The sequence below is a fragment of the Rousettus aegyptiacus genome, unplaced genomic scaffold (genome assembly GCF_014176215.1).
Source record: "Rousettus aegyptiacus isolate mRouAeg1 unplaced genomic scaffold, mRouAeg1.p scaffold_m13_p_12, whole genome shotgun sequence".
NCBI lineage: Eukaryota > Metazoa > Chordata > Mammalia > Chiroptera > Pteropodidae > Rousettus > Rousettus aegyptiacus.
In genome coordinates, this window is record NW_023416287.1 from 17,976,241 (window position 1) to 18,002,236 (window position 25,996).

Below are 25,996 nucleotides of genomic sequence, written 5' to 3' on the forward strand. Positions count from 1 at the left end.
ATACTGAACATTGGTTTAGAGGCTTACATGAGGTCAAGTGGGCTTGAATTAAAGGAGAGATTTTATTTAAATATTGGAAAAACGTTTTTGACATTTTCATGCTAAAGTCCTGAAATGTGAAACTTGTGTGAAGTCTGTATGAATGACTAGCTTTAATAGTAGAAAGAAATATTTGTGTTGGTTTAGCTATTAAATTGCCTGGAGACTCATTTGGACCTTTCCTTCTAGTTGAAGAAATATAAGGTTCTATGACCATGTAATGGCAGTAGAACATCCCCTTGGTCATGTCTTGAGTTTCGTTTTATTTTCTTTGTCTAGAAGATTAAGATTGCGGCTCTGCGCATGTATACTAGCTGTGTGAAGAAAACTGACTTCGAGGAATTCTTTTTAAGTAAGTTACTGTTTTTGATAGTTATGAAAAGGAAAATGAATCTATTTTTTATTTTTACGTTTGTGTCCTAATAGGATAGACTTTTTTAAAATCACTAGTAAAATTATTTTTCTTTTACCAAGTGTTATAAAATCTGCATACTTTTCTCTTTTAATAGAATAAACATAGACTAGAAGAACCCTATAAAACATTTTAACAAGTTTGAAAAAAACCCCTAAAAATTTGTCTAGTACTTTGACATTATCATCCCCCTTGTCCTCACATGCATCTTTCTGAACAAGAATACTCATGTAAACATATCCTGTTTTACATTCTGGATGTTTTACTTAGGATTTTGATGTGAATTTTCAGTCGGTTCTCTTTTATTTCTTGTTTTTAATTGTTTTAGTTAATCCTGGAATGTGCCTCATGATTTTTTTCCCATTTCTGTTGAAGGACTATTAGGTCAAAAGGCATATATAATTTTATAATTTAAATCCCATTGATAAATTGCTTTCCAAAAGGATTTTACTGGTTTAGACTACCATTAACCGTTGATTGTATCAATATAGTGTTCATTTTGATGGTGTTAACTGTAGTTAAAGTTAATTAAAGCAGGTACTTTTAAAGTTGTTGGGAAAGTTTAAGCCATTTCCAGTTCCACATATTTTGGAAGGAAATGTGTGCTATGCATGTCTGTGGTTACAGCCATTATCCTCAAAGCAACAAACACCTAACTATATATATCTGGTATTTTTCATGGACAGCAAATATTTACATGTAATTATGTTAACAACAATGAAGAAAGCTAGATGCAGTTCAATTATTTAATAACTATTTTGGTTATTTAAAACCAATTGCGAGTTTTATTTTACTATCTCAGCAGATTGACGTATTAGAAACTTAAAATATCATACTGAGTTGTAATCCTAATTTAGTATACACCTTCCATTTTTTATTGATTCGTAGTAAAGAAAGAAAACTTTCCTGCTTTTTAATTTCTAACAGTTTCTCATTTTAAGAAAAATTAATCTGAAAGGAGAAAATATTCTTTCTCTACCTAATGAAACTATGAATATGAGAAGGTGTATTTTTCTTAAATAGTTTCTCAAATCCAGGTGCTTAAGTATTTTTCGTCAGATGTTTTTAAAACCTCATCCTGAGACATCTATATTTGATTCAATAAATAACTCAGAAATTTATTATAATTATTTTGAAAAGATGTTTACTAGCTATCTTTGTGTTAGTCCTCATTGTTAAAGATTCTTGAGTTAATACTATGATATTGAATAATGAGACTATTATATATTTATGTTAATGTATTTTGTTTCAATTTATAATCTGTTATAACCTACTTATAAAAATTATCCCATTATATACTAATAATTTACATTTACATGGCATGCTTTTATATTTTTCTCATTTAGGAGTTAGAAAACCTTGTGGGATAGAAAGGGCATATAATCTTGTTTTAATTTTTGTTTTGTTTTGAGAAACAGTTGAAACTTAAAGAGACTAAGTGACTTGCCCAAAGTTGCTTAGTTCAAGCCTTGAATCTATGTCATTTGGTTTAAAATCCAGGAATTTTCCACTATAACATGTTTGTTTGAATGTAACCACAAATCAGAAGCAGTAATCCATCTTAATATTTTTCTATTTTATTGTACTTAAATGAGAAATACCTGTGAGATGTTCTATTAATGTAGTAAACTGATGTTTATGTATATGAAAGTGTATACATCTCACTGAGCTTTGTCCTAGCTTTGCCCTTTGAAGTAGTTAAGTAGGGAGGCAGTACATTTTTCAGTGACACCACTCTTACTTCAGGTTTTTTTAAGATTCAGTTTGAGAATTGCTTTTCAGACCCATAGAATGTTCATTTGTATTATGTTCCATTGTGGTCCATTTTGTCATTTGTGGGTAGATTAAACTTTAAAATCAAACCAAAGTGGCTCCAAACTGTGGCTAGTGAATAAAAAAGGGAGCCAGTCTGAAAAGTACCAACTGGAGGCAGATAAAGAATATCTAAAAAATAATGAAACTGACTTTTTTGCATCATAGATTCTAAAGAGTAGGCCAGACAGGTTTAGAATAAAAGAAGAGAATATATATATGTATATATATTGTTTTCCAAGATTACACTTTTATTAGAATGGCCATTGGTCCCTTGGATTTGGGTATTTTAGGGCTTGACTTTTATTAGAGTCCTGAGAGGTCCGTAATTTTTAGAAAGGATGGAGAGCCTCAGGTAACTTGCCAGTGTCATTCATCCTCAGTCCAAGATAAGTGAGACCAGTGCTGTTGCATGAAGATTGTATAAGAATGAATTGTTTACTCTCAGTGTGCTTATGTGTAAGCAATATGCCTTTCAGCCTCTCGGATAGGCCCCTATAAAATGCCAAAATAGACTCTTGTCATCTCAGAGCCAAAGTGTTCAAAGGTCTTGATTCAGAGAACTAGATATTGGAGGATTCAGACTGGTGAGATACCTTAGCAGCCTATTGTTGTACATAAATGAGGGCACCATCTGTGAGCAGGCAGTGCTTTGCTAACTGATCTTTTGGAGACAGTTTTATTATGAAGAGCATTTTAGATCAGAGGTGGCCAATCAGTAAAGTTTGTGTTTAATTTCATACTGTTGTCTGCAGACTGCTTTGTTGTTAGCCCTTAAGAGACAATACTTAGAGAGAAGCCTCCTTAATGAATAAATTCTGAGTCAGTGATTGAAGTTCATTGATAGTCTTAAATAATTCATGAGCTTTTTCAAAGATAATTTAAACCTTAGCATTTAAATAACTTACTGAAAAACAGTAGTGAATATTTACTGAGTACCTACTGAATACTAACCATTTTGCTAAACATTTTACAGGCCTTATTTAATCCTCACAAAAGTCCTGTAAGGTAGGTTCTCTTGTTCTCCCTATTTTTACAGAGAAGAAAACTGAGGCACTGAGAGGCTAAGTAACTTTATTCAGAGTCATGTAGTGAGTGAGAGGTAGTCACACTTTTGAATCAGGCAGTCTGACCTCAGAGCCTGCATTAAATAAACAGTTGTGCTAATACTGCCACCCCCTAACAGTAATGAATTATTTAATTTCATCTGACTTGATGTTGAGAAAGAAACTACCTAGCCTCAGAAAATAATGCATTGAGTATGTATTGGAGCAAGAGTGATTATGGCAAAAGACTCTACAGCAGCCTTTAACTTTGAAGTGTTTAAATACATTTCATTGAGCTAAAGAATCTTCCTTGTTTTTGTATTGCTCACAGTCAGACATTTCTGTGGTCTTGTTTTTTAGGACTTTACACTGAGTTTCTGTTTTGACCCCAATGGGTACAGGGAGTCAATCATGTGCCAGCTTTTTTCCCATCCTCAGCACTGAGCCGACCCCTAGAAGGGAAAATTGTGACCCAAGTCCAGTTGCTGGCCTGTCTGTCTGTCTGTCTGTGCTTTCCAGCCCAAGAACTGATTCCTTCTCTGAGAAAATTGGAAAGGCTCCTGGAGGCTGCTGAGAAGCTTTGATGTAGAGGTAGCAATTGAACAGATTGTCCTTTAGAAGCAGCCAAATTTCATTTTCCAGATTGAGACAGACTTCCAAGAAAACTTTTCTTTTTAATGTTTTGTTCTAGCATCCAAAAAAGACCCAACTTCGGATATGGGCTTTAGAGTTTCTCATGGCTATTCTTGTTCTAGGTGGAGGGTGGTTGGCCCACTCTCAGATGGCATGTGTCTTAATGGCTGTATGGCCAGCCAGGCCAGCCTTCACCTCCCTCCTGCTGGGCTCCAAGAGGAAGTCCACTTGACATCTGCTGGGCACCTCCCAATAAGCTCACCAGAATATTTTGGTGTCACTTTGTGACAGACTTGGACTTAAACCACATCCCAGCCACTAGCTTGTTAATATTGTGGCTGCCCGCAAGTTACTTAGCCTTTTCGAGCCCATTTCCTCATTTTTAGAATGAGGATTATAATGCCTCCCTTCAGGTTAAAGTGAAGTTTAAGTGAAGTAATGTATTGACATGAATGGGGATAATATCCATACCTACTTTGTGGGACTGTTGGGAGGACACATTGAGCCAGTGCATGTAAAGCACCTATTGTAATATCTGCTACATAGTAACCCCACAATGAATTATAGCTCTTTATCATCATTATCTGATTATCTGTGTCGTTAGTATACTTCACAAGGGTCCTTCTCTGTGTTTTCTCTGGCTCTTATTTGTTGTCATTTAGTACAATGTATACTTAATTGTTTGCTGAAAGGCAGAAAATACCATTTGTTTCTTGAGTCATTACTTCAAAGGATAGATTCTGCTCACTGATTGTCTTTTTTCTCTATCCTCTTGATCCAGCTTTTCTCCCTGTCATGTAATAAGAATACATTCAGCTAAAGGCATTTCCTAGAGCTCAGAATTAAGAGGCTTGGATGTCTAAGAAATGACCTGATTTTTGGTATCTAAAACCAAGAAGTCCTGCCCAGTTTTGTCTTTCTTGGAGGTGATAAACAGCCCTTTTTAAAGAAATGATCTGCTTTCGTATTCAGCTACAGCTCCCTAGGGCCCCACTTCTTTCTCCTGGTCATGTATTTTGGGTGAATCATTCGTACACCATGTTTGTAGCACACTGGATCACCTTAAAGAAAGAAGACAGGAAAAGATGACTAGAAGAATTTAGACTTCTTAGTGAGACTCAAGTGAAAAAAGCATATACTTAAGTGGAGGAGGCAAGGTGATGTCTGCCTAGCTTTCTAGAACAATTTGAAACCAAGAAGGGAAAATAACATTGAATTGCACAGAAGTTGGAAGGAACCATAGAGATCACCTAGGCTGTTTTAAACAAAGTGGGAAAACTGAGGCTCAGAAAAGAGAATTGATTTGCCCAGGGCTGCAGAGCAAGGTGATAACTGCACAGCAAGGTGATAACAAGGCTGGAACTAGAAGGCTGGTTGTCTCTCTGCATTCACTGCTCTTTCAACTTGTGGTCATGCACTGTGATCCCACTGGCTCACTCTAATAGCATAGTCAGAGTACTGTAACTGCCATATATTTTAGTTGAACGAATTCCTACCAATATTTAAAAGTCAGTATTTCTCCTCTAAACTCGCGCATATTTATATTTTATTATTATTTTCTAGGGTGTCAGATGCCTGATACATTCAATTCATGGTTTCTTATAACTCTTCTTCATGTCTGGTAAGTGAGCAATTTAAGTGAAGTCATCAAATTTTTTTTTTTTTTTTAATACTGCTGACTTGCAATGTATGGCCTTCAGCAGGGCTGATTATATGAAATGGCAGTTGTTCAGGCATTAAAAACTGTTCCTTTCATTTTAATAATTGGTGTCTTGAAGCACATTTTTATTAAAGGTCAAAGCCTAGTCCCAGAAAGAAACTGATATTTGTAGATTTTTCCTAAAGAACCCCTAACTCAGTGAATAATGCTATCAGTATCTCTGAGAGACTCTATGAGCTTGGATGGAAAGTTCTCTCCTCTGGCTGTTTTAGGAAAGTTCACATTTACGTAAAAGTGGTTTGAATTGTGAGAATCCGTGGTCATTTTCATTGCTGGTCATCAGAAACCTATAACAAATTATAGCACTGACATTTACGCCTGTACCTCTAAAATGTGCATACAGGTTAGATTCATGCCAGATTTGTTGCATGTAAAAATATTTAACACCTTAAACAGTATATTTTTTCTTCAGCTGCAAAATGAGTAGCCAAAAAAAATTAATTTTTCATCTAATGTTACCAAGTATTAAAGGTCAGAAGGATATAGGAAAGACATTGAAGTGGGGGCTGGGGAATGTATTTATTGAACTGCCAGATCTTGGGAAAGTAAATTCTGGAGAACTAAGTTTGCTACTTTGACCATAGTGAGTATCCAAGGAACGTGGGTAAGGGTTGCCTCGTCAAAAGGACCCTTGTGTAAGACTGCATTCAGCTGAGCTTTGCATCACAGGACTGACTTACTATATAAAGACTTTTTGGTTTTGATCACCTCTGAAATATTTCTTCTGAATTTAGTCACCAAGATTGGCAAAGGGGCCTAACGTGGTAGTTCATTTTATGTTATTTTTTTTCTAAGTTGGTAGTTTATTGAGCGCATATCCTCCTGGGCCGTTTGCTGGGTACTAGCGATCTGAGAAGCATGCAGTCTAGTGAAAGAGATAAGACATGTAAAATGGTTAGCCATAAATCAGAAAGGCTAAGTAAGTTCTATAATAAATCTGAGTAAGTAGTACTTATGGAGATTACAGAGGAAGCCACAACTATCAAAAGTTTTACTAGTTCTACTTATTTGAAATGTGCCGTGTCTTTTAGTCAGGCAACTGAGAAGGCAAACTACCTTCTGTCTCAATGGTGAACATTAGGAAGGCTTCAGAGGGGGAAACTGAATATACTGAGAGAAAAACTTTTTTCAAGAGGGGAAGACTGCAGAGGGAGCTTTGTAGAATTACTCACTGGAAAGGAGGGAGGGTTGAGAGGAGGCTAGGCTATTCCCAAAGGAGCTCAAAGATAATATTCAGAGCCTGTATGAAAGACTCTTTATTGCCCATATAGTTAGAGGTATCAGAGTGTTAGAGGGAGTGGATGGCAAAATAAAATATATAATCCCTGTGACCACATCCCAAGGTCAATACCTGACTAATAGCAGCTGGAAGAACCTTGAAACTACTTGTAGTTCTTTCAAGTTGGCCACCATTTCCAAACATGTCTGTCGAGTCTTCCTTGCCGAGGTTGGTTTAATTTCTCAGAGGAGTGGGGAGTACCACCACCAGTTAGGTGGGAGGGGGAGGCTGGCTGCTTCACATTTACCTTTTATCTCCCTTCCACCCTACCTCCCTTACGTCTCATGATCTGTGGGCCCTGATGGAATGAATCGGTAGCTTTTCAATTTGAATCAGCAAACTCGTATTGAAGACCTTCTGTGTGGTAAGGACTGTGTGCGTTGGAGAGAAGGATATGACATGGTGTGCACCTTCAGAAAACTTGGCGTAGTGGCAAACAAACATGAAGTACAATTGCCTGTAATAGATGACAGTGAAAGAAGTGCTGTGCCCACGGCACAAGCGGATACTGTGGAAACACAAGGAGGTGTGACTAAATCCAAATTTGGTGGGGGGTGGGCAGACAGAATGTTGAATAAAGTGTAGCTCTGTAGTAGAGGTGACATTTAAGATGCATCATGAAGGGTGAGGAGAATTTCTGTCAGAGAAAAGGAGGGCATTTTAGGTTGAGGGAATATCAGGAGCAAAACAAAGATTATATACAAAAACATGGAAAGTAAAATAAGCCAGACACTAAAGGACAATTATTATATCATTCCACTTATATGCAGTATCTAGAATTAGCAAATTCATAGAGACAAAGTAGATAGTGGTTGAGAGGAAATGGGAATGCGGAGTTATTGGTTAATGGTTAAGAAATTGTTTGGTGCGATGAAAAGTTTTAAAAGTAGATAGTGGTGATGGTTGAATAACATTATGGATGTAATTAATGCCACTAAATTATACACTTAAAATGGAAAATTTCATGTTCCATGTATTTTACTGCAAGAAAAGAATGGGGGGAATTAAAAAAAAAAAAGAATATGGAATATTTGAGGGCAGCCAGTTGTCTGAAGTGTCTGGGGGCAGGTTTGTGGACTAATGAAGTGAGAAGAAGGGTCATCCAAGAAAGGTAGTTTGGGGCCCAGTTGTGCTGTGATTCTCCAAGATGACATGGGGAACTCTCTCTTCTAAGGCATAGGGGTATTAGGAGGAGTAATGATTCCGCTTCAAGTCTGTTGAAAAACAATGTTCTTCTAGCCCTTTTCTGTTAGCCTGAAGCACCAAGGAGGGTAACCAAGGGATGTTATAGGATTCAGTAGACTTGCCCGAGATATTCAGGGATTGAAGTACCTCCTGTAGTAGGTGGTAGTGTGAAGGAAAGGTGGTGAGGTTTAGAAAGCAGTTATTAGAGTAGCGAAAATACCACCACCCCCCCCAAAAAAGCAAAAAAACAAAAACAAAAAAACAGAAAAAGCACTGATAGAATACCCCGGCAGTGGACTTTCCTTGGGTTCCCAAATGTGATGGCTCCCTGTTGGCTCCTAGAATAGGGCAGGATTTTGGACATCCTGTTAGTTCCCTGGAGGGGGTGTTGATCTTTCCCTCATCCTGTCTGCTTTTTCTCATTCCCAAGTTTTTCTGTGTATTGGGATTTAGGACTGGGACCCCTCCAGAGGGCCTTTATCAGTTGTGTATTCATGTGATCTTGCAGCTGCAATGACTGCGTTTCCTTTGTCTTTGCTGAACGAGATTAGTATTAACTGTAGCTGCTGAAAAAATGCTGAGAGGTTGCTGTTCCCACACAGACTTACTTGATAAAACCAGGCCTCTTCCTCCTCTGTTCCGTCTTGGTCTCACTCAGTGAAGTTGTGATTTATTCAGGTGCCACACCGAAACCTGGGAGTCCTCCTTGACTTTTCCCTGATTCCCTTCATCTTGGTTAGTCGCCAGTCACCAACTCAAACCTTTTTTTAACCATGATCCATAAAAACAAATGCATTTTACTTTGTGACCCAGAACACACAAATGTATCTGATATAAAAGTTTTGTAAAACTTATCCTTACAACGTCAGATAATCTCTGATATTTTCCATTCCATTTGAATTCATTTTAAATAAAAACTCAAGATGCCACCCATTAAATTGCTTTTTCACTGGGTTATAAGCAATAGTACCTGAAAACTAGTCTTTGGCCTATAACTTCCCTCTCCTTGTGCCAGTTAACACTAGTAATATTTATTTTTTATACTTCTCAATACAAACTGGATCAGCACACACACACACACATATTCCTTAATATTCTCCATTGTCAGGATAAAGCATTCACATCCCTCCAAATATCCCGCCTTTACTAACTTCATCTGGTGCCATTCTAGGCATCACTACCACCACCACTCCTTTCTCTGCAAGAAAAAGCAAAACTTTTTATATAATATATATAATAGTATATAATAGAAATATCAAGTGTTCTGCATAAAGTTTTCAAGTTTTCTTCTTTCTAGAAGGCCTTCTTTCTCTCCACCTGATGAACTCCCATTTTTTCATTCATTATCCAACTCAGATATCATCTCCTCTTTGAAGCTTTTCCTTCCCTCTGAAGACAGAGTTAGTTCCTCTTCTGCATTCCGTTAGTATTTTGTATACTTCTGTTATAGCTCTCATCATATAACATTTTTAGATTTTATCATATATGTATCAACCTTTTTTTGTAGATGAGGTTATTGAAAGCAAAAATTATTTTTATTGTCTTCAGAAAGATACAAAAATGAGATATTTTTTTCTTTTTGTCCTATATCTTACTTTTAGTTTTCATTAATAAATGTTCATAAAATAATTGATGGCCTCAGATCTGACTTGACTCCTGTGGCAGTTGTAAGTGTCCTGGTTATATCTGTTAGTCAGGTGAGAATGGCAAAGCTGTGTTCCTACTTAAGTCTCCCTGGGTGGTGAGATGTATGTAGTTGGAATTTTTGTTAGTGTTATGAGTTTTAATAGATGAAAAAGCATTCCAGGCAGAGGTACCCAGTGGTTTTCAATCTTTTTATCAGCAGAGTCTTTTTTAAAAATGACATTTTATGCTCAGCCACAATGTATGAATAGAAAAAAGGATTGCTACCCGGGTTGAAGAAGTGGGAATGATCTGCTCACTTCAGGTCTTCACAACATGCGCACTGGTAAGGGACCCTTACGTAGCTTCATGGAAATTCAGAATACCACAGATCTAGTCCAGCCTCCACTTTTGCAAATGGGGAGACAATTTGGGCAATTTTAAGGGATTTGTCACAGGCCCCTTTATCAGTAATGGAGGATCCAAGACTCAAATCCAAAGCTAACTGTATGAACTGCTCCTTCTACAACACTTTGCTTCCTGTTGGAGTGTCCCTTTTGGTGGTCATGGGGATGGCTTTTTTTCCTTCTGAATATGAACAGCAGAGCATTGACCACCACCTATATGAAACTGTTTCTTGGCATTCACTGTCTGTCCTGGTCGAGGTGACATGTAAACCTGAAAACAGTACAGGGTGATAAGTGCATGTAGTAGACACACAGATCTTAATGGGAGCACAGGGGAAGGAGGGCTTCCTGGGGATGGTCAAGGAAAGCAGTTGCATTGGCCTTTGGGGGCTAGGACCAGAGGACATGGGGTCTTAAATAGTTATTAAGAGGAGAAGAATAATTATAAACTTTTAAAGATGTTCCAAGTGAGAAAGATGAGAGGATGCTCGCTAGAGGGAGAAACAGGATGGAGAGGGGGAAGCATTTTATTATTTTAAGTTGGGGAAACACTGAAATATTTTTATAAGCCTAGGGGAAGAAGCCTTTGGGAAAGAAGAGAAGTAAAGTGGAGGTGGGAAGGGGTTGGACAACAGACTGGTTCCAGTCTCAGTGCAGCCAGAGAACTGCTCTGGCAGACACTCCCAGCCTTTGCAAGAAGGCTCTTTAAAACCACCACAGCAGTTTCGATGTAGCTGTAGGGCTTTCGAGCTCATGCTGGATTCCAGCAGCTCCAGACCTGCTATATATGGTGAGCCCTGGCCGGGTGCACATCTTCTTTCTCCCTTCCCTAGCCAGAGTTGCTCTTTTGAAACACAAACACACATACAGTTTTTTGCCCAAACCAAAGGCCTATGCAGTATCATTTTACTACCATTGCATAACCTAGCAGCACCGGTACTTGCTACCCAGGAGCTTGTTCTTTATAGTAGATTTGACAGGCAGGCTGCAAGCCAGGTGTAGCTCTTGGAGGAAGCTCACTTGTCAGGTAAGATGGCTTCAGGAAGTGCCTCACCCCGCTTGTCTGTTTGCCCACAGACTGTCCTATGGCCCCCATGCTGCCCACATAAAGGTAAGGCTTCGTTGGAAGGGAGTTTAGGAAACCAGATGGAGATAGCCATGTACACAGCCCCAGGAAAGGATTAGAGTGCCAGCTCACAAATAAATAAACTCATTCATTAGCACATTGCTGAGGCTTGAGTGTGGCCATGTAGGTTCTGCTTTCTTGGCCTCAGCCGGTGGCAGAGTAAGGGAAACAAGCTACGTGAAAGTCCCCGTTGGGATTCCTTCATAGCCACGAGAGTGACAAACCTGCCTGAGTGCCCATTAGTCTTTATTTAATTCAAAATCAGATCTGCTCTGACTAGCTTATAAACTACCATGAGAGAGAAATAAGGCCAAAACACAATTGGCATTGTCAGAAGGTCCAAACAGAGCAAGCAAGACAGGATGCTCAGAGCTGCCAGTACATGGCAGGAGGTCAGCATCAGGAATAACAAGAATTCTTCCCTACCAGATTTAGGCAGAGAGGAGGAAAGCATGGCTAGAAACTCTTATTCCTTTGAACTCCTCAGGCAGTGTTGTTGTCTTTCTCCTTGTCTGATTCAGCAGGAAGCAGCTCTTGGAGCTGTGCTGTCACAGAATGGGGGAAGCGGCCAGTGCTGACAGTGCCTAGGGAGACACTGGCTCCGAGGAAAGTGAGGGAAGCTCAGGCTTTATTTCAGCTCCCCTCTTCTCCACTGTGTAACCTTGTTACTACTTAACTTACTCAGGGCATTAGTTTTCTCTTCTGTGAAATGGGGACAGTTGTAATCAGGTAGATTGAAAGAGACAGTGAATGCAAATGCATTTTACAGTGACAAGTCTCATATTAGAGGGTTTAATAAATGGTAGTAATCATTATTATTTGGCATAAGGCAAAATTTATATCTTAACCCTTTTTAGAAAATTTCCTAGTCTGTGAGTCTTCCTTCCCTTTTCCCTTTTACCGTCTCTATATGTGCCTTTAAGAGATATTAGTGAGCCATCTGACGAGGGCTTGAACACTCCTTTTTTTCATTGCTAGCTGGGTTATTTGCTTTCCTTATATGTAAAAGAGATCAGTATTATTTATGAGCCACTGGAATCACTGAGAGACAAGGATAGTACTGTGAAGCTTAAAACCTCAATAATAAATTGTAGGTTTAACAATATCAAACTTGAGAGGGCAACTGGAATTGCTCCTAAACAGGTGTTCATGCAGATGAAATCTGTACTCAAAGTGGGTACTTAGTAAATACTTGATAATGATTAAATTAATCATTTAATTAAATTAATGGAAGTTTTTTTTTTATTGCTAGATTGTCTTTCTCTTTTTTAAACACTCAGCCTTTTATTATTTTTATATACTTCTAGGTAATCAGTTTTCATTTTAAAATATTTTTGTTGTTGTAATCTAGATTGTCTCCTTTTAAAAAGATTAAAAAAAAGACTATATTTTTAAGAGCAGCATTAGGTTCACAGCAAAATTGAGCAAATTATCTCTTTTTAAAGTTGATTTTGCATTCTTAAGGGAAATTTTTATGCTTTAGCACAGAAGGTACCCCCTCCCTCCTTTTATAATCCCTCCCAGAACAGAGCTCTGAAATTACAAAGTTGAATCAGTAGCAAAATGTTATTTGACCTCTCAACATTTAAATAAACATTTGTTATGAGGAATGCTCCCATGATGTGAACTGAAGAAGAGCTGTTCTGTTCTTTTACTTAAACCTAGTATCCTCAGTTGTTATGGAATAGTTAATGACTCAAACATTACTGTCATTTGGTCAGTTTGTGACAAATGGTAGCTTTGTTTTGCAGTGGGTACTAGGATCATTAAATCTTTTTTTGTTTTTGTTTACCATTTTAAATTTGTTTCACTCATTTTCTTTTTACTTTCCAACATGCTTTAACATTTTCTGGATGAATCAGGAGGTCCCAATAACTGTCCTCTTTGACTTGCACTGGATAGGTTTACCCTCCCTGTTGAACCTGAGTTGCTGTACTATTTTTTTGTGTCTGTTTTAAATAAATTTTTAGCTTCTTTTCCTGTTAGTCTGCCAGGAGTTACTTTTTGTTGTCATAGTTACGCTTGCCTCAAGTTAGGCAGTCTTTTCCCTTCTGATACACTATTTCTAATGTGATGCTAATTTTGAAACTTAAATTACGCTTTTGTGAGGATTAAATGAAAAATAGAGTAAATGGTTTCTGGAGGGTTTCTTCTAGTTATTAAAAGAGGCAGAAAAACAGGATAACTTGGGATCAGATTATCAGGGTTCAGCTCTCCTTTGACACTTACTAGGCTTGTAACGCTGAACAAGTTACTTTCCTAAGACTCAGTTTCTTCATTTATAAGATGGGGACAGTAAGAATGCCAGCCTCATAGAATTGTTGTAAGGATTAAGTAATACTTCTAAATCACAGCATAGTGCTTGGCACATAGTTGTATTAGCTGTTAATTATAGCACTTATTTATTTTTGCTGTGAAGGGTTTTTTTTCTTCCTATTTCTTAGTCATTTTGAGAATTGGAAAAATTGCCAGTAAACTGAATTCAGCCTACATCAGATGTTATTCCAACAATTGCCGTCTAAATTAGTGAAAATCTATTATCTCTAGCATCTGAAAAAGGTTGACTGTGGTGATTTTGGCATCTGTGGATGAAACATTGAGTTGGAGTTGAGATCTCTTTACCTACATTCTTTTATAGCAGATTATTTTCTCAACATAAGAACAGTGTATGTAGAATGCCACCATTGCGAAAAATGGAGAAAAAGGAGGCTACCATTTATGTAAAAAGAACACATACCCGTGTAAGTTTGTGGATTATATGTGGAAGGATTCCTAAGAAAATACTAATTGTGAATGCCTTAGGGAGAGGAACATAGTGGCCAGGGGATGTGGGTAGGAAGGAGACTTAGTTTTTATTATTGTGTGCATATATTACCTATTCAAAACAGTTATTAAATAAAAGAGTAGACTGAATGTGTAGGTTTCAAGGTCAGGTGGCCCAAGAATTGACCTTCAGCTGCTCAGTCTGGGCATTCCAGGCAACTGACTATCAATGATGAGGGCCCCCACCTTCTGTTGTGCTTTTTCACAACAGGACAGAAACAGGTAGCTTCTGTCCTTAACTACCTAGAGAATATGACTCACAAACTTAGGGTAAAAATTAGTTGAACTTTTAGTTAGCTGGATATGGTGCTGGTGAATGGACAGCCCTGTGGATCAGAATCTTATTTTCCCAAACTCATGGGAGTTTTCATTATACTCCCTGTTTATGAGAAGACTGATTCTTTGTTTTGATTTATAACTTTGGCTATGTGTGATGAAATTTGCTGTAGAGCTTTATGTTTGAAAGTCTTTTGCATTAATTGTCTTTTGATCTAATTAGATGTAATGTTTTAGGAGTAAACAGGCTTCTTTAGTGTAACGTGCTTGAATCCATATTTTCTAAACTTAGTATCAGCAAAAATACGTGCAGGTTATAACAAACTTTGCTGGTTGCATACCTCCCAAAAGGCAGGCACACACTTTAGTTTTTATTTCTGAAATCAGACTATTCTGAGTACACAGTTCTGCTGAAATAAATATTCACCAAATTTGTCATTTTGCAGCCCTGGTGACATTAATGTTTGATTACAGAGTTGAGTCTGGGAAGAAAGGGTTAACTTCTCAGAGACTCATCTATTAATGCCAATATTCTAATCTTATTATACTCCTTCCTAAAAAGTCAGTGACTTTCCATTATCTACGGAGTAAAGCCTACACTTTTTTAGCATGGCATTTCAAAGCTTTTCATGACCTCTCTGGCATAGTTTTCTGTTTCCTATACCTGCCCTCCCACAAAATCTAGGTCTTCATTGTTCCCTTACATATGCTGAACTCTTCCTTTGCTCATAACGTTCCATTTGCTAGAAATTCTCTTTATTTTTTGTCTCTACTATATAATTTCAGCTCATCTTTCCAAGCCCCACTATAATATTTCATTTTCCATGAAGCTTTCTCTGATTCCACTTAGCCAAAAGTAATCTTCTTAAGCTTCATTGCACTTTGTGCTTGCTTCTCTTGGGACACTTACTGCATTCTCTTTTAGGGCTATTTGTATATGGTGTATTTTGTCTCCACTAGGAGACTTAACTGCTCCTTGGAAACTAGGCTCTTTTGGCTATCACTCTAACCCTCATGGCATACAACCATATATAATTCACCCCCTCACATAGTAGGAACCCAGTTTATGTTCATTAAGTGAATTGTCAGTCAGCATCTTGAAATGTTGTCAATTTACTTTATCATTTCAACCCAGATAACCATTTGAGTCTACTGTTATCTGTAGGGGCTCTAGAACAAACAGCTGTGAAACAAAAAACACTTCACTCCATGTTGATATAGTTAAGAAGTTTATAGCCTGAGAAAATCTGTGCCTTTTAAACCTCAGAAGGCAGGTGTATTAACAAACTACAGAATTTTCAAATAAATGAAGAATTCCATTACCTCACTATTGCTGTTGATGAATTGGCCTCTGACGACACTTAAGCATCAAAACACACAGCTCTTTTCAGGTGAGAGGCTGACATGAGTGATTTGATTAACTTTAAGGAAAATCTTATGAAAAAGAACTGTCGAGCTTTCCTCAGTTTGTTTCTGCCTTGGAATGTGCCCTGTATCATAGAAAGTGGCCAAATCTTTTTTCCATGACCTGTTTTTATTGTCACAAAGCGTTATTTCTTAGGTACTAACTGGGTTCAGAGGTTACAAATTTAGAATTACAGCATCAGCAAATCGCAAGGTTGGAAGGGATTTGAGAGATCAGGTTGTCAACCTTCTGTCAGATAGCTGAGTTTCCACCAAACATTTATTCACCCTTCAGAAATAGGTACTTCTCTACTTTTTGAGGTTATCTATTCCATTATTTTAATCTTCAGAAACTCCCTGGTTAGAAAGTTTTGCTTTTAATATTCAATTTTGAGTAATTCTTTCTCTTTCTGTGACCCACCCACTGGTTCTGATTCTAAACTCTTGGACAGCCTAATCATTTTTCTACAATATTTAAGGTAACTCTCCTGTTTTTCCCCTTCTGATCTTCTCTTCCTTTTGTCTCTTAAAATATAATGTTCAAAACTATGGACAGTATTCTGAGTTTGATCTGTGCTGAGTAGAACCAAAATCTCTCTTTACACATTGAAGATATTGTATTTCCTTTACTGTATCTAAAAACACATTAATTTTGGGGGCAACTTCATCATCCTCTTGACTCCCTTTTTTATTATTTTTTCTTTTTGAAAATTAATTTTTATTTTAGTGACCCTGGTTAACAAAATATAGTAAGTTTTAGGGTTGACTCCCTTTAAAAAACATATAATGTCAACTTAAGCTTGTAAGGCTTTTTCTCACATAGGTAGGTATGACTCACCTATCCTGTACCTCTTCGGTGGTTCTTTTAGGGAAAAGTGCCTGACCTTAGATTTATACCTGTTCATATTCATTCTGTTAGTTTCAGCCCTTGAAACAGTCTGTTGAAGTATTTTTGGTTCATGATTGGGTCATCCAGCATATTTGTCTTCTTGCCCAGCTTCTTGTCGTCTGCAAATTTGATAAGTATGTTTTCTTTTCTCCATCTTAGTTACTAACAGAGATGTTGAGACAAGCCAGGCTGAAATCATTCCATTGTGCTATGCTATTGCTAGTAGATTTTTATGGGCAGAATTAATTGTGTATGGAGATAGAATTGTCGGTTTAGACTGAATATTTCATAATTATAGCAGGAATTGTTTTTTAGGTGAGTAGTCCTGTTGTAGTTGCTTAATAACTAATGAGAGATAATAGGAATAAGTATGGTCATGAGAATGAGATTAAGAACTAGCTTGGAAAGTCGATGACCCTGTTTATATTCTTATATGTTATTAAATGCAATTTTGTATTTATTAATAAAACATAATTCCTGTATTATTATGTAAGGTCTTAAGCAGAGATACCTCTCTGGACTGATTAAAGACCATGTGGAAATGAAACAATAGATCATATATAAATCCCCCCCCAAAAAAAAATAAATAAATAAAGGCAGTGTGGTATAGAGGAAAGAACTCTAAACTTGGCCTTGAGATGTTTTATTCATTTATTAATTAAACACATATATATCGAGTACTGACTATACTTAAGCCCTGGAAATACAAGTGACAGTAGAAAACCAAACTTGATCTCTGCTTTCAATTTTGCTTACATTCTAATGAGGGAAACAATTTGATAATTACACAGATGAAATCATAATACTTTCTGTGATTTATGTTCTGGACAAGATGCAAACCACATACTTAATTTAAAAGTTTCTAGTAGCTCCATTTAAAAAGTAAAAAAAAAAAATGAACTTAATTTTAATAATAGGTTTTATTTAACTTAATATATCTGAAATAATATTTCATCTTATAATCAATATAAAAAATTTGAGATATTTATATTCTTTTTCTTGAACTAAATCTTTGAAATCTTAAATTTATACCATATCTCAATTTGAACTAGCCATATTTAAAGTGCTCACAAGTAGCCACATGTATAATAGCTTCCTTATTGGACAGCACAATACTTTTATCCACCTTTATAAGTATTAGGCAAATTAGTTCTCTAGGTCTCATGTTATTATCAGTAAAATGAAGGATTCAGATTTATCTTCTACAACTGGAAGTGGTCCCTTCCATGTCTTAGGGGGCCTTCTGAGGTGCTCCAAATAATCTATATTTTGATCTGAGTGGTACTTACATGGGTGTATATAATATTTAAAAATTCATCAAGCTGTACACTTAAGATTTATGTGCTTTATGGTGTCTATATTGTACCTCAATAAAAATTTTTTAAAAATCACTTCAGTTTTTGATTCCATGCTCTTTGCTGAAATCATTCAGGTGAGCTGACTTTCAGTGGAATGGGTGATGTGAAAAATGCAAATAGCCAGTGACTTTCTTTATGTCTTCTTTCCATCCAGGATGTGTCTAGTCCGAATGAAGCAGGAAGGCCGGAGTGGGAAATACATGTGTCGTATAATAGTTCACTTTATGTGGGAGGATGTTGAGCAGCGTGGCAGAATCATGGGGGTAAGTGAGTGCTATCGGATTCTTCTTCTGGAAAACTCCAATGAAGGTTGAGTTGAAATTTTATCTGTCCTAGAATGGCCTTGCTTTTAGATTTCTGTGAAATGCTGCCTAATGCCAGGTGGTAATTCAGCTAGTGTCGCTTTGCCTCTGTGGAGACTGGCATGCCTCAGACACTTTATTTGTATATTTGCACACATTATCATGGCTTGTCAGTGTGAGGACATCTGTGTATGGAGATGAGATGGAATTAGTAAGCCCAAATCATGGTGCTAGGAGGGATGGATTTGGTGATTGGGGGAAATCAAATAATCAATTTAAGGACCCTATATTTTGGACACTGATTTAATGTTTGAACCAGTCCTCTTCTAATTTAGGTTTGGATGGAAATATCCTCTTGTGGGGCCTGCACTGTCCTCAGGAACTGAAAAACAAGCTCTTTGATCACTGAAAACCTAGAATACATTGGCAGGGCATCTACTGAAAATGTGCATGAGTTATATTAACCTGAGAAAGGAGAATATATAGTGTATATATATAAAACGTAGAATACGACAATAGAAAAATGAAACTAAAACATTAGAATACAGTTGATTATATAAATAATACTCTTTTTCTTATGTGTCTAGACCATGTTTTAGTAGATTGTAGTTCCTTTTATACCGCCCCCCCCAACCCCCCATTTTGTTGCCTTCCATCTTGGGAGCATCTAAAGCAGAACCATCAGAAAAGATCATGAAAAGGGCTAATTTGGTATCTTTCATTACAGACCAAATTTCTCCCTGTAGACTGAGAAGTAAACAAAGTTTATAAATGTATTATAAGTGTCATACACATTCACAGAATAAAAATCAAACAGTAAAAAGCATTTAAGGTAAAGAACAAGCATCTTTCTCCCAAACTTCCCAGAAGTAACCATTGTTAAGAGTTAATGTGTATATTTCTAGTTTTTTTTTTAAATACAATTACAAATATATAACTATTTTAGCATAACAAATTGGCTTATACTATACATACAGTTTTGCATCTTGGCTTCTTTTACTTAATATATGTTTTTACTTTACAATTGTTTTCAAATTTCAGAATGTTTTAACTATCATCAATCTCAATCCTGGCCAATTTCTTCTTTTTAAGAAGTAATCACTATTTCTACCCTGGTATACATATTTTGAGACATTTTCCTATGTTATCTATAGAAAATTTATAGTATTGGTTTTGTGCGTATATATTTTATTGTATATAATATCATCCTCTATGTACTTACTGCACCTTTCTTTTTTTCACTTAATGTCTTAGAGATTTTTCCATGCTGCATGGAAGTTAAGTTGGAGATCGTCACCCATGTTTTACTTTAATTTATTGTAATTTTTTTTTCACATACTCCTATGTTATTGTCTGATGCTATCATGAGCTTATTATGTGTGTAAAATTGTAGTCTTTGAGACTAAATTGTGGAAATGATGGTTGCCTACCGACAGTCTGGATTGAGGGTATTTTCAGATTCTAATGTCTTTAGAGGATCTGCATGTATAGGAGACACAGTGTATGTGGGTTAGCCTTTAGAATACTTCATTGACATTTATATGCCTTTCTCTGGGACAGCGGACCATTGGCATGTCTAAGAAGATGATAGCATATGTCAGAGTTTTTTTTAGCTGCTGTCACCATCATCATCATCTGTTTGGCGTCAGTATTTAACTGTCTTTGTAATTGTGCTCTCTGATTCTTTTTTCATTTTTCTCACTGTCATGTCTTTCTGCTGGTTTAGTTGCCCAAAATGGGATCAGCATCCTTTAAGCTGTTTATCTAGCAGTGTTCCACCTGCCCTTAAATACACCTAACTCAGCACACAGTGGATGTAGGGTGGTGCTGGCAGTTTCAAATCATCACATTTAATGACGACCAGTGATACCCTATGGCCAGCCAAAACCTTGTAGCTCTTCTAATAGCCTGTTTTTCATATCATTGTTGACTAAACTCTCCTGGAAGTTGGGCCACAGCTGTCCCCAACCTAAATAGCTTAATGAGCCGTAGATTGCTGACTTCTGGACCATAGGAACCTTTTAGTTGTCCCCTTCCCCCTACTCATGAACTTCCTTTTGGACCTCCATATATATCTCTCTTGAAATATTCAACACTTTGAGCTTTCTCCTATATTACTTTATAATACCCCTTCTACTTGACTGTATGCTTTATAAAGGCAGAAGACCTGTCTTATTCATAGTTTTTTGGTTACACAGTAAATATTGGATAAATAAATTGAACTTCAGCCTCTGAAATTCTGTTTTAAAGTCCACTTATTTATCAGATAAATAATATTTGATTTGTTAGTCTCTGGTTTAGGTGTACATCCATGTAGTCCTGCAGGAATTAGTCTTTTTTCTTTCATTTTATTGAGCCATTTTTTACAATCCAAATTGTTTTTGGAATGATGCTGCCCTATAGAGTTGTTAGATCATCATTTCTCAAACTTTAATGTGCCTACAGTTCACCTGGAGACCTTGTTGAAATACAAATTCTGATTAAGTAGGTTTGGTGTGGGGCTTGAGGGTCTACATTTCTAAGAAGCTTCAGGTGATGCCAGTGCCATTGGTAGGGCAGGGTAGGGAAGGGCCAACCATATTTTGAATAGCAAGATTTTAGATGATTAATAATGCTTCCCTGTAGACCCTTTAATTCACCTTCATGAAGGGAAGTGCCAAGCTCTAGTTTAGTAACAAAGACTATGAATAAAAGATGGTGATTTAAAATAATAGAGATTTGGGAGAGTTGGAGAATTACTATTATTGCTTTTCTATTATAATTGACTTGATCTCCCTTTTCCAGTATCATGGTATAAGCAGACACCCTTTATACAGGCAAGAAAATTATATATTCACCACTTTTAAGTTGTGAATTTGTGTTTGTATTTAGAGGGGATTTCAGTCTTCTCTGTGTAAATAACCTAAAGAAATGGGAAAGTTAGGGATGTGAGGTTGAAGAAAGTAGTAGGCAGTAGGGAACCAGTCTTGCCTGGTTCTGACCCTGACAAGTAAGTCTTTCCTCCTTTGTGTTTCAGTTTCTTCATTTATAAAAAAGCATGGTGGTTGGGTTGGGCTACATGATTTCCAAGTTCCTTTTCAACTTTGAAAACCTATGATTTGAAGGTGGTAATTTGCAAATCTGTGTTATTTGGCATCCCAGGTGTACACCTTTAAGAAAACTCAAAAAGTGGAATTTATAAGACTGATCATTGTAGTAGTGATTTTTTTCATGCCAAAGAATTCTTAGAGGCTGTTACTTTACCTGAGTGGATTGGTCTGGGGGAGATCGAGAACTAATAGAGCCACTTATGAATTAATGATGAATCAGAAATTTTAATCAAGAACTTCTTTGAAATTAGAATTTTAGTCTCATTTGGTGGGAAAATTTTCATTTTAGAAAAATTTACTTTTTGCCAGCTTTTTAGGAGCACAACTATTGTGGAAAATAAGGGAGACTCATATATCTTCAGTGAAGCTGGAATAAAAAGTAAGTGTTAAATTTGAGGTTACAAAAATCACATCAATAATTTAGAGTGTTCTGACTTTTTAAAAAAACATTATTTGGGATTTAAACATATAAATTAGCTGTGGAAATAAAGTTCATTATATCACCTCATCTGGTCTTGTTTTATTTCATTAACTGGTTCTTAAAAACCTTTGTGAGCTGAGTTGCAGCTGAAGAGGTTGGAGACCATTTTTCCTTGGGCCCTTGCCTCACTCCTGAGTGTTGGTAAGAGTCAAGAACTAAGACTTGACACAGCTGTAAAAACAGACAGCGCCTTTGGCCTCAGCTCTTTCTCCTGGTGCAGGCAGATTTCAGATGTAAATTTCACTTTCTGCCTCTGCTACTAATGAAGTAAGTTCTTTTGCTGGGTTTGCAGCCAGGTGTGTCCAGTCTTGTGGCTAACAGGGCGCTTTACTTAATTTTTCCATTTGTGACATTTCAACCAAACTTAAAAAACAAACATAAAAATTAGCTCAAGGCAGTGGCTCAAAGTGTTAATGGTAACCTTAGGCTGGCTAAACGACTTCCTCCCAGTTCTGCGCTGCCAGACATCTCCACCTTGTGGCTTACAATGAGCAGGTTTAGACTTTCCAAGCCCTGGAGACTAGGTGGGAAGGGGTAGGGAGGGGTAGGCTGTAGTTAAGAAATTGCAAGTTTATCCTTATCATAGGTCCCTGGCATGCCAGTTGCCTTCGCGGGGTTTCCGATGATTTCTTCGCTAGCACCATTCCAGAATAAGGATGAATGTTCTGTTACTTAATGGTCTCCAGCTCTCTGTAGCAGAGCTACTTGATGGGATGGTACAGAGGGCCTAGGAAGAAGTGAAACTGTGGGCTGAACAGGACCCCTTTGTAAAAAAAATTCTACTTTGCTTTTCAGTACCAGCATTTTGCTTTGCAAGGTTCTCTGTGATCACAGTCCAGACTACCTTTCCAAACTCATTTCCCTTAGCCCTTCTTGAACCAAAATATGTAAAACCTTCTAGCACATGTGCCTGGCATATAGTAAGCTCTCCGTGAACATCACATTCCATCCTTGCTTCACATACTCTTCACTCCTGCCAAGCTGAATACCTAGCTCTTCCTGTCTTGTGTCTTTCCTCCTGTGGTACCTAAACCTACATTGCCCCAACACCCCAGCCCCAATTCCTTTACATCTCTCCACTCCAAACTGGAAGCCAGTCCCAATGTCCTCTAGCTGGTAGTTGGGAGTAATTTACATGTACCCTTCAGGCTCTTACTGTTTTTATTTGTATCGTCATTCGTGAATGTTGACTACCTTCCAGGTGAATGGGGGGTGGGGAGAGATCACATTCATCCCTCTTTGTATTCTCTAAAGTGCCTATCATTGCCTCTTGGCTGAATGCATGCCCAGTACGGTCTCTTCTGAAAGAAGACAATTCTGGGAGTGTTGCAGGATACTTTGACAAAGAGACAGGACATCGAGGCAATAAGCAGGAAGTAGCGCAGGAAGTAGTGTTTATTGGTGCTGGCACCTGCTCAGTTGATTCACATCCAAAAGCTGATCCCCAATTGCGGTGGGGCTTACCCTTTTATACACATCTTATACTTCCTCATAGTAAAGTGTATTTTGATTGTTTGGTGGGCTGTAAAAGGAGTGACCGAGCAGAGCCTATGGTCTGTGCCACGTCAGCTGTGAAAAGACCCTTACCTATTATGGGAAGGGACGTGAACAACCTTCAATCGTTATAGGAAACGATTAGCTCGGCCTCCTTAGCTCGGCCTCTGCTACCACAGGATCCTACCTTGAGTATGAGAAAAAGTAGGGATGGGGACGTATCTTTTTTTATTCAGAAAACATTTGTTTACTCTATAAAGGGTGGTAAAAATAAGAATTATAGGTATTTTAGATTTTTTTGGAAATTTTCTTCCAAGCTTCTGTAATTCCACTCAGATCTCCCCTCCCCCCACATCTTCAGTCAAACTCTGTTTTACCATGAAGTAAAAGTTTTGCTATACTTTGCATCTCTAGGTCAGAATTAAAACTCACTGCTACAGGTATGTTTTTAAAAGATAAGAACGACTTTAAGGGTATAGTTTCTGTGGTCAGTGATATGAATGGCGGAATGTAAATATGGAGCTATACATTGGGCCCTAGGCCTTTACAATAAAAATAAATGTTTATTCTCAGATATCAGTTGTTCTTTTTTTTTTTTTTTTTTTTTTTTTAGTTCTTTCGAAAGTTACAAAAATGACCTAAGCTGTTGGAGTGGACACTTGTTCATTGGAGGAGAGAAAACTAAATTCTTAGAATACAGAACAATTCCATTTTGGGACTGGCTAATTAATTTAAGCAGAGTCCAACTTAAGATGTACCTCTAGTAGAGGCTTTTCTTTGTCTACGTGAATCTCATACCCTTGGGCCTTAAGAAGTACCAAGAGTGCATGTAGTATGTGCTTCAGGTGGTTTTCCAACTGATTGGATGCCCAAGTGTGTCCAACTAGAATGCCAGTCTGATTTGTCCTTCTGAGTGTCATACTGGATTCACTATTTCAGAGAGTGTCCCTGAAAGAGAAGCCATAAACCTTTCTGTATTTGAAATGTAATAAAACATGCTTAGAGCTGAGTGCATCAGGCCTTTTAACACACCTTTCTTTCCGAGGTTACTAATGCTTCTCCTAGATAAGTCTTGCTCAGCAGCAAGAGATAAATTGCTTCACGAACCTATTCTTCCTTTGTTTCCTATCTCACTTCTGTTGTCGTCACTATCAATCCAGTCCCCCAAGCTAGGATTGTTAGAGTCATCCTCAACTCCTTCCTCATACTCTGCATCTAGTTGGCCTGTCAAATTTCTACCCAAGGTATCTCTGGATTTTATCGGTTGTCTGTTCCATTGCTGCATGTCAATCATCATCTCTTCTTTATTGCACATGGTCTCTTAATTGGTTCTTAGACTTTTCCCATCTATTGAAACCTCTCACCATATAACTGCCAGAAGTTTTCTTTCTAAATCCCACATCTGAGTATGTCCCTCCTCTGTCTAGAAACCTCTGAGGGCTCTCATCACATACAGGACAAAATTCTGACTTCTTTGCAGTGGCATATAGCACCTGTAGTAGTAACATAGGAGAATGTGCTTGTTCTTAAAAGATACATGCTGAAGTATTTAGGGGTGAAACGTTTTGTTATCTGAAACTATCTTCAAGCAAAAGAAAAAAGGCATGAGAGAGAGAGAGAGAGAGAGTGTGTGTGTGTGTGTGTGTGTGTGTGTGTGTGTGTGTGTGTACAATTGGCCTTCAAACAACATGTAGTCAAAAATCCACATAAAACTTTTGACTCCCCCAAAACTACTGTTGACTAGAAGCCTTACCAATAGTGTAAACAGTTGATTAGCACATATTTTGTATGTTATATGTATTATGTACAGTATTCTCACAATAAGGTAAGCGAAGGAAAAGGAAATTATTAAGTTACTAAGAAAATAAGGAAGAGGAAATACATTTATTGTAGTTATTGAGAAAATCCACATATAAGTGGACCTGCAAAGCTCAAACCTGTGTTCAGAGTCAACTATAGATAGAGCTACAGCAAATGTCACAAAATATTATGAATCTAAAGATCATATCATACAAGTTTCTATTGTATTACATTTATATCTTTTTCTTTATAAGTTTGAAGTAGTTAAAAGTGAAAATTGGGGAAAAGAATCTTCATATTCTGGCCCCAGCCTGCCTTTCCAGTCTAATTTCCAACAAACTCCACCCACACACAAATTTTTCATGCACTAGTATCTGCACACATATACTCAAGCACATGTTCCACTCATGCCAGATTTTCACTGAAGCCACAGTATGCCATGCTTTTTTTATGCTTCTGATCTTTCGTTTATGCTATTCTGTCTGAAGTGGTCTTAACCCTTGTCTCTTCTATTCATGGTACTATAACTATAAGACACCGCTAGATAGTACCTCCTTCAAGAAGTATTTCCCAGCACCCCCAAAAAATATTTGTATATTTGCCTACTCCCTTCTCTATATTTTTTGTAGCACTTTGCACAGCTTCTAAAATAAGACACCATGCAGTACTATAATTATGGGTTTGTGTAAGTCAGAACCATTAGATGGGATAAGGATCTTAGGATCCCTGGTGTCTTAAACAGAGTGCCTAGTGTAGTCACCCCTCAGAGTGTTGTTGGGCAAACATAGTTACTTGGTT

At 37.3% G+C, this 25,996-nt stretch overlaps 1 protein-coding gene across 2 annotated transcripts in view; it reads left to right on the plus strand.

Moving 5' to 3' along the window:
* The window catches only part of LOC107500791 (ubiquinol-cytochrome-c reductase complex assembly factor 1), an 84,902-nt gene that overhangs the window by 24,992 nt on the left and 33,914 nt on the right, over positions 1-25,996 (plus strand). For both annotated transcript variants that reach the window (XM_016126401.2, XM_016126402.2), the window contains exons 5-7: positions 319-391; positions 5,506-5,563; positions 18,187-18,295. In XM_016126401.2, coding sequence (XP_015981887.1) covers positions 319-391; positions 5,506-5,563; positions 18,187-18,295 — 240 coding nt within the window. The remainder of the gene's footprint in view (positions 1-318; positions 392-5,505; positions 5,564-18,186; positions 18,296-25,996) is intronic.